A 9,631-nucleotide genomic window follows, 5' to 3' on the forward strand; every position below is an offset into this window, starting at 1 on the left:
TAACAAAAAATATGAAACGTAACGACTACAAAAGGCTTCCATCAGAATTTAAAGTCTTATAATTTCATTTGGGGGGCTAAACAGGTCAACAATTTTTTTTTTAAAGACTGTCCTCGCTGGATTTACTACATTTCAGTTACAGCTGTAGATACGGTTTTATTTTTCTAATGTATATTTTGTATTATCTTTTTTAAGATTAGAGGGAAAAAAATACCAGTTTTTTTGGACGTTCGTAACACGATTAAAAATCACACACAAACATGTAGTGTTACGTCTAATACGGCTCGTGTGAAAACACGCGAACGTGAGACGGTGATCCCTTGTCATCAAAACACAGGTTTTGCTGTGAAACAATAAATGTCTCTCGTCGTGTTTTAAAGTGTGGTTATTTAAATAGTTAGGCAATTCTTTTTAAATATGCTATGTATTATTATTATTATTATTATTATTATTATTAAAGTTCTGGCCTATCATTACCGCTTTTTATTTTGTATTTGTATGAGTTATGTTTATTAGTGTTTTGTTTATGCACTACTACAGTTTTAGCGCATTGGAACATATGCGACGAAACGTCACATCTTGCTTATGTCAAACTAAGATCAAACAGGAACAAATATCCGGGTTGCAATAGTGTAGCTCTATTTACACAAGCAATGTTCTCTTTTCTAATATCCCTTTCCTCTACTTTCTCTACTGCAGGGGGCTCTGTCTGACTTTTACGACATTTTACGACAGTGCCGCGCGTGAATACGACATCGTTACCGAGTAAAGTGCGTCTCTTTGGAGCAGATACCGGCTGAGGGAGACGCAGCATCAAAAGAAAGGAATATACTTTTATGCTCGCGTGCCTACCCGGATTATTTAAGCATCGCACGTCCCCGCCGGTGCACCGAATTCGCCCGGATAGCTTGATGTGGACGTTGGGGTGATTGAAGAAAGGGCTATACCGGGGAAGGCAACTCGTTGAATTACTGAAGCCGAGCTCGTCGGGAGTAGCCTAGTTGCCTCCCAAGGCGACGCTTACAACAAAAAAAAAAGAAAAAGACGAAGAAGAAGAAAGAGACGACGCGTTCGAGGCCCCTAAACAGCGGTGGGAAAAATGGACTATGATTTTAAAGTGAAGCTGACCGGAGAACGAGAGCGTGTCGAGGACCTGTTTGAGTACGAAGGATGCAAAGTGGGCAGAGGCACCTACGGTCATGTTTTCAAGGCGAAGAGAAAAGATGGGTGAGTACGGGAGGGATTGTTGGTAAGCGAGGCCTTCGTGCGGGTCGACCCCATCTACCGGCGCCTTATTACGGGCGTCGTTGTGTGTTTTCATTTGTATTTTTTTGCAGATACAGGAGGGAAAGCAATTGTGGCTGCGAACACGCACCACGTAATGTTTAAAAAACACACTAAAGTGTGTGTTATTTGGACACTTTTCAAGCTGAAAAAAAACAACATTGTGCCCCCTTTTGCACATAAGTACACCTGCTACCTCTAAGGACATCAAGTGCCAAACAACTCTTATAACAACAGACTCGCATTTTTTCCCCCTTCAATTTCACATCGTTACCCGGTGTCTTGCTAATGTGTCTTTGACACGCATTTGTCAAAATACACTGAGAAATGCTGAGCCAACTATGACGATCAGAAGTGCCACGACTAATAGGGCTTCTTCAATAATAACTTGAGTCATTTGATCACATCACCACACTCAACATGCAAAACAGCCAACCAACTCTATAATATCAGTCACTGACACCCATGTCACTCACCAGGCCAGGCCCCGCTTTTTTAAAGCCATACACACTGAAAGTCACTGATACTACAGTGAGGATGCTCTAAGTAGACAAAAATATCAACTGCACTTCAAGTGCACTTGTGCTTGATAATGCCAAACCATGTTGTTAGATGTTAGAGTAATAGTTTTACAATGACGTGGATCCAAGATGATGACTAGAATTTTGAGGCAGACATGAGGTCCACCCATCCACTGTGCTCCAAGAGTGTTTAAATGTCCATTTGGGAAATGGCGTGCAACGTTTAGTCTCCAGCCGCAATCAAATCAGCATGTGATCTACTCTGCAGTTTGCTGCCGTACTCGCGCCAGAATGGCGCAAATTAGCACTAAAAGAGGTTTGTGTTGGATTAGAGAAGGCTGCTGTTTATGAGGGGTAAGGCACAAAGCACGGGTTTATACGGGACGAGGGGGGGAATTCATTCAAGTGAGGAGTCGATACCCGGCGCTCTTGTTTTGTCCCCCGCCAGCTGCCAGACAGACCTCGTCCTCTATTGTAGTCAGCCTCAGAGGTGAGCTTGATTACACAAATCTGGAGGTAATGCAAGTCAGCCCCCCCCCCCCCCCCCCCCCAACCCCCATCTCGTGCCAGCTGCCAACTTACTCCCACCCTTACCCTCTTTATGGTCCATGGTCTGGTATGAATGTTGCTCAGCTTCTCGTATGTTGATAGGAAGGACGATAAGGACTATGCACTCAAGCAGATTGAAGGCACCGGCATCTCCATGTCAGCATGCAGAGAGATTGCAGTAAGACTTTTTTTTTTCTTTTTCTTTTTTTTTTACTTTGACGTGTTAACAACTTCACACCATTCCGATGTTGTTTTGTAGTACAGCGGAATCTCTCTAAAGTCAGATACAGTCCATTCTGGAGCAGCGCTCACACACATTTTCTCCCCATAGAAAATAGTGGAAGTTGAATTCATCTGTTCCGGTTCAAACGGTCTAAAATAGAGACGAGGGTCTCACTGAAATATATTTTTTTGTTTTGATTGTTGCCGATTCTTATATTTGGCAGAATAAAATCAGCATATTTTTTTTTCATCTGTAGTCTACATATCCGTCGATCCATTCTCTGTACCGCTTGAAGAAGAACTGTTGAACATAAAAACAAGAAACATTTATGTATCATAAATGTGAGATTGGTTATTGTAATACAGTACTGATTAATTTATTGCTTTTGTGTATTAAAAAAAATGCATGAGAAGAGAACCTTAAAAATCGTAATATTCAAGGGGGAGAAAAATCACAGTCGCTATTTTTCAAAATCTTTCAGCCCTATCCAAATCTCTATCCCCGTTGTTCCACAAAGTTCAACCCTGAGCACACAGAGGAAATAATCAGCACTTGGAACAGAAGATAAATGACTTTCCTCCCGACAGAAAGCGAGCCCATTTAATTTACAGCGTCGCATCACATTCATTACGCGCCATCTTAACAGCAAAATGGCCATTACGGATTGGATCCTTCCCTCCTCTGAGGTGGCTTCTGTCTTTTGCAGCTGCTGCGAGAGCTGAAGCACCCCAACGTCATCTCGCTGCAGAAGGTTTTCCTGTCGCACGCCGACCGCAAAGTGTGGCTGCTCTTCGACTACGCCGAGCACGACCTCTGGGTAAGTTGTTCCCACTTAGGTTAGATGTAGGTCGAAGTGCACGATTATGATGTAATGCCTTTTTTTTTTCTTTCTGTGGAACCTGGTGCTCTTTTTGTAAAATGCTACAAAATGTATATTCACTCCACTATAAAAAAAAAAATAATAATAAAATACAATCCACTCACTTAGTGAATTTCATATATTATTTGGTCGTTACAATAAAAGCTGGAATTTTGAATTCTGGCTCATATTCATCTTTTATTCTGAGACCCAAATGTCTATTTGATGCATTGTTGTTGTTGTTGTTGTTATTATTATTATTACAACAACAACAACAAAGGAATTGACCGTGTCGTTCCAATACTTTTGGAGGGGACTGTTTTTTTTTAATATACAGTATGAAAATTGCAATCTGACGGTGTGTAATAAATGCAGCAGTGGTCCTTGGCTGACTCTTGTTTTCGTCTCACTGCAGCACATCATTAAATTCCACAGAGCGTCCAAGGCCAACAAGAAGCCACTTCAGCTTCCCAGAGGGATGGTCAAGTCTCTGCTCTACCAGATCCTGGACGGCATCCATTACCTCCACGCAAACTGGGTCCTCCACAGAGACCTTGTAAGCCGATTGAAAAGGGGGCAGGGATATTTTTGTAAAGGGAAAACAAGGCAGAGTTCCAGCATCACTTCTGTCTGCATGTGTTTAGTCGCGGTTCATAAATAACTGTTGGTGTTTTATTTGGAGCTACTATATTGGATTTCTATACATACTGTACAAATCGGATCATTTTGCTGTGTTCCCATTGTAAAAGCATTTAAAAATACCTCAAACTAGGCTAATCTTGTCAAGGGATTTACATGAAACGCTTTCATCGGCGGCTGTGGCTTCGTTTGTCCGCTAGAGGGCAGCAATGTAAAGCGTTTGTAATAATAGTTTTCTTTCCCTCCTCAGAAACCAGCTAACATTTTAGTGATGGGAGAAGGGCCAGAGAGGGGTAGAGTAAAGATAGGTATGTATTCTTTGTTTTAAATTTGGATTTGAAATGACCTGGATGTTGTTGCTTAATATACGGGTGTCGCTGTTTTGCAGCGGACATGGGTTTCGCACGTCTCTTCAATTCACCACTGAAGCCTTTAGCCGATCTGGACCCGGTGGTTGTCACATTCTGGTACAGAGCACCCGAACTGCTGCTGGGGGCCCGGCACTACACCAAAGCCATCGGTGGGTTGACTGCGTCCCCGTACTGAGCGCGCTCAGTTCAAAGTTCTCTGTGAACTCGACATGCTCTCTTGCAGACATTTGGGCGATTGGCTGCATCTTCGCTGAGCTGCTGACGTCCGAGCCCATTTTCCACTGTCGCCAGGAGGACATCAAGACCAGTAACCCTTATCATCACGACCAGCTGGACCGCATCTTCAATGTCATGGGCTTCCCCGCAGGTGGGACACCACGTATAGAGGACCAAAACTGCCAAAATTCAAACTAAATAAATAAATAAATGACTAAAATTGAGAATAAAAACGGATATTTAAAAATACAATTTGAAAATTAAATCCCCAAAAATTAATTTATTGTAAATGGAAATATAAAGAACAAAAAAAAAAAATATATATATATATATATATATATATATATATATATATATATATATATATATATATATATAAATAAATACATTTGTATTTAATTTTTAAATTAGACTTTTTATATTCATTTTTTAATTTTAACTTTTAGTTATTTATTTAGCCATTTATTTATTTAGAATTTTGGCAGTTTTGGTCCATACTGCCATGTCGAAATGAGGGGGCGGTCCTAAGCAGCGTGTCTTGGGTTGGACTGCGTCGTTGCAAACTACCTTTCATTGGTCGAGTGAGCGGCTCGGCGAACAAGGAAGTCTCGCTGGCTTGCAGCAATGGACGAGACTTCCTTCTTCTCCTTCTCCTTTCTTTTTTTTCATCTTTTTCCTTTGGCGCTAATGTGGATTGTGAGCGGACAAGTCACAAACATCGAAACCTCCACTTATGCGGGATCTCTTCCAGTTCAGCGAAGCTGCCTGCCTACTCTTGTTGCGTAATTCACCAGTCGGCATGAAGGATTTTGTTTTCCTCTTGTCGGGGAATCAAAAGGTTTCAACAAATTGCATTATTGCGTGTGACTGTGTCGAACCAGTGCATTTAGCATAGATTTACACTGCAAGTCCAAGCCTCCGATACTGATTCAATTCCATGCATTTTTCAGTTGACATCCAAATCGTGCTTCCGAAAAAATCTCAACATTGTTGCTTCAACCAAGCACTTTAAATCCAGCCTAAATTGGTAATCCAGACTGGACAAGATGGATAACCAAGCAAGGGAGGGGGTGGTGGGTGCGACATGGCGTAATCCTTCCTTCATCTGAACAGATAAAGACTGGGAGGACATCAAAAAGATGCCCGAGCACTCCACGCTGATGAAAGACTTTAGGAGGAACACGTAAGTCCGTCGCGCTGTCCCACTTGTCAACATCTAAAAAAAGTTTTCATAAGAGTCAACTGTGCTCGTTCGGCTCTCGCAGGTACACAAACTGCAGCCTTATAAAGTACATGGAGAAACACAAAGTCAAGCCAGACAGCAAAGCGTTCCATTTGGTGAGCGGCGACGCACGCAAAAAGTTCCCGAATTGTTGTCCCAAGATGTCCGACGTAACGTTTTTGCGCTGTGATTGACAGTTGCAGAAGCTACTGACCATGGACCCCATCCGGAGAATCACGTCGGAGCAGGCCATGCAGGACCCCTACTTTTTAGAGGAGCCGCTGCCAACGTCGGAGTAAGTTTCAGCTCCACCAACAATCATTTGACGCTAACAAAATTTAATCCAAAATCATGTGGGGTGGAAAAAAAACATGTTGTTTTTCGTCAGTGTGTTTGCAGGCTGTCAAATTCCTTACCCCAAAAGGGAATTTCTGACAGAGGAGGAGCCGGAAGATAAGGCAGACAAAGTAAGACATTATGATCCCAAAATATAGATAGCTAAATTTACTGTATATAATTACATGCAGATTTTACGTGTTAACATCTTGAATCTTTTCTTTTTTTGAAAGTTCAACGCCAGTAGTTTAAACTCCCTTTTGGAAATAATCAATAATTGATCTTAAATTTAGGAAAGCCAACATCAGAGGGTCGTCTTCTTTTTAGTAGATTGCAACAGAAATACGGTAGTTTGTCTTCTTTTTAGGAAAGCGCAATGGTTTACCTTATGTTTTGGAAAGGTAACACCAGTAGTTTGACTTCTTCCTTGGAAAATAGTAAATAAATAAGTAGAATAAACCAATAGTTTGCCTTCTTTTTAGGAAAGTGCTACACCAATACAGTAATTTGTCTTCTTTTTTAGAGTGCATCATCAGAAGTTTGTCTTCTTTGTAGGAAAGTTCCACAGAAATAGTTTGTCGTTTTTTTTGTTTAGTTTTTTGGAAAGAGCAGCACCAATGGTTTACCTTATGTTTAGGAAAGGTAACACCAGTAGCTTGGCTTCTTTCTAGGAAAATAGTAAATAAATAAGTCAAATAAAGCGATAGTTTTTCTTCTTTTTAGGAAAGTGCAACACCAATACAGTAGTTTGTCTTCTTTTTTAGAATGCACCATCAATCGTCTTGTTAAGAAATGAACAAAATGCAACCGTGTAAATAATGTGAATTATTATCCTTATACACAACAGCATATGTTACTTGTATGAGAACGCTAATTAGTTTGTGCTTCAAAATGGCGGACGTAACCTTTTACGGGCTCAATGTGAGTATTTATCCATTGCCAAATTGTTTTTGTGTGCGCCCGCAGAAGAACCAGCAGCAGCAGCAACAGGGAAACAACCACACAAACGGGGCGGGGCACACCGGCAATCCCGACAACAGCCACGCCCAGGGCCCGCCTCTGAAGAAAGTGCGCGTGGTCCCGCCCACCACTACCTCAGGCGGCCTCATCATGACCTCAGACTACCAGGTAGCTCCTCGTTTTCTCTACTCTTACCAACTTGTGCGTTGGGAGTAAGACGCGACGATATCTCCTCTGACAATCGCCGGGCTGCCCCCCCCCCCCCCCCCCCAAACCAGTTGTCTGTTGTAGTACCAAGTCTGACCTGTGAGAGGCAGTACGGTTGGGCTAATTGCCTAACACATCACGCCCGGTATTAGAAAGACACAAAAATTGCCGAGCGTATTACTAACGTCTGCAATGCCTTCCCGCAGCGCTCCAATCCACATGCTGCCTACCAGAACCCTGGACCAAGCACATCACTGCCCCAAAGCAGCATGGGATACTCCTCTACCTCCCAACAGCCTCCGCAGTACTCCCACCAGACCCACCGCTACTGACCGCATCGGCACGTTGCCACACAAACGCCCACGCGACGTACACACACCCCCGCCAACCCCGCCCCGCTACCCTCATTACGCCTGCCTGAAAGAATGTACTGAGGAACGTGGGGCGCCCTCTCTGCTGCAGTCCCCCAGTTCTTGTGAAGATTTACAAACAAACAGCATAGCGCAAGTGTTAGCCACACCCGCTACAAGGCAGAAACCCAACGAGTGATAACACGCAGGGACGGCTGACGTGTCCACGGTCCCCACCCCGCTCCCCGCCTACGTGCCCACCCCAGCCAGTAGCCCCCCCCGTCTCTGTCAAAAGCTCGGGACGAGACTGAAAAGCTGCTAATTGACTGCCAGCGTCGACAGATTCCACGTTCCGTCTGTCCTCCGGTTTTGTCTCGTCTCTTTCCTCGTGTGGCCACCCGACCCAGCCGAGGACTGAACCTGAGGTGCTGGGAGGACGGCGCAGCCCATGCAACTGTGCTGGATTTTTTGTTGTTGTTCCGAAAAAGGACAGAAAAAGTGACATGTTGATTTTAGTCGTTTTTAATTTAATCCGTTTTAAGTTCTGGCAAAGCAGCTCTCGACCAGCCCCATACGTACAGTGGATATAAAAAGTCTACACACCCCTGTTCAAATGCCAGATTATGATTATTTTCAAATTGGGAGGTACAAAAAAAAAAACGAAATATGTTGTTGCACAAATGTGCACACCCCTGTTAAATGGGAGTTAGCACACACCTAGCACAATCGGAATGATAAAAGTTCAACCTTGGTATGTTTTAACCGTAGCCTGTTCTTAGTAAAGTAACGCTTCCATCTTGCCACCATGTCTCCATAGTATAGGCATGAAGACGGCATTGTTAGAAATGGTCACATCTAATGAACAGCCAGTACTTGCTAAAAAAAAAAAAAAATTGTCTGTGTTTCTGCCATCACTTTTGTGCACATCATCGCTTATGTAGGCACGTCCAGTTCTGGATGATGTCACCGTTGTGCCAAATTCTCTACTTTTTGATGACAGTCTTCACTGTGTTCCAATGTTACCAGTATGTTTAATGTCTTGGAATTATTATTATTTTTTAACACATTGAATTGGATCTTGGTTTCATTTTATTTGTTCGATAAACCTGCCATTTGAACAAGGGTGTGTAGACTTTATGTTTTGTTTTGTTTTAAGTCATTGTGTGTTGGCCGTGGGCCTTTACAAATCCAACCAATCGCATGGAGGGAGGCAGATGGAAACGCAGCATTGTACTGTATCGTATTGAGATATTTTACATGAAGTATCCTGACAATAAAAGTGGAAGCAGTTCTGTTTTTGGTTATGTAAAGTATCGACGTAACTGCGAGTGCTGTTCCACCGCGGCCTCTCCGAGCGACACGTCACTTTCAATCACAATAACCATTTTTAATGTTTGACTGCAACGGAGCCCAGCATGGCCCTCACTTGGAAATCACAACTACTGTACACAGTCAGTCCCTATTTGGGACCAAGTATAAGGCAGTGGAGTTGCTCTTGATTATTTTTGTGACAAATGAATTCGATTGATAACACTAGTTGACACAAAATTGGGAAGACCAGCCATTATTATGCACAAAGAAGTCTCTAATGAACCCATGCCTGAAAATTAACAGGATAACGTCCATTTTGGCACCAAAGTTGGAAGATTAGTTGGTAGGAACTGTGGTAATTTAGAAAAAAAATTGACCCAACAACAGTTTCGCTGATTGAAAATTAGACTGTGACAAGAGACACAAAAAAATCAAAGACCCAGGCCTGACATTGAATAGAAATTGGCAATTTTGATTTCAGCCATTTTGGGAAAATTCCAGGGCTAAAATGCAACAGGAAGTCAACCATATTTGTAAAAATTCCAGATATTATTTTCATGGTTGCTTTTGTTGTCCAGGTGAG

At 42.6% G+C, this 9,631-nt stretch overlaps 1 protein-coding gene across 1 annotated transcript; it reads left to right on the forward strand.

The window, feature by feature from the left end:
- The first annotated feature begins 725 nt into the window (after positions 1-725).
- cdk8 (cyclin dependent kinase 8) lies at positions 726-9,041 on the forward strand. The gene is made up of 13 exons (XM_086065997.1): positions 726-1,227; positions 2,457-2,532; positions 3,284-3,394; positions 3,852-3,992; positions 4,326-4,383; positions 4,464-4,595; positions 4,670-4,813; positions 5,776-5,845; positions 5,928-6,000; positions 6,082-6,179; positions 6,273-6,351; positions 7,187-7,348; positions 7,594-9,041. The coding sequence occupies exons 1-13, from the start codon at positions 1,100-1,102 to the stop codon at positions 7,717-7,719; spliced, it is 1,398 nt and encodes a 465-aa protein (XP_085922123.1). The 5' UTR covers positions 726-1,099; the 3' UTR covers positions 7,720-9,041.
- The last annotated feature ends 590 nt before the right edge of the window (positions 9,042-9,631 follow it).

This window comes from Leptonotus elevatus, chromosome 21 (genome assembly GCF_054856555.1).
Source record: "Leptonotus elevatus isolate MCC_2025b chromosome 21, RoL_Lele_1.0, whole genome shotgun sequence".
Lineage (NCBI taxonomy): Eukaryota > Metazoa > Chordata > Actinopteri > Syngnathiformes > Syngnathidae > Leptonotus > Leptonotus elevatus.

Excerpts from the sequence above, each read along its gene's own strand:
- cdk8 (XM_086065997.1), top strand. The coding sequence starts at position 1,100 with ATGGACTATGATTTTAAAGTGAAGCTGACCGGAGAACGAGAGCGTGTC. Across the intron at positions 2,533-3,283 it reads CAGCATGCAGAGAGATTGCA|CTGCTGCGAGAGCTGAAGCA; the intron begins GTAAGACTTTTT and ends TGTCTTTTGCAG. Across the intron at positions 4,814-5,775 it reads TGTCATGGGCTTCCCCGCAG|ATAAAGACTGGGAGGACATC; the intron begins GTGGGACACCAC and ends TCATCTGAACAG.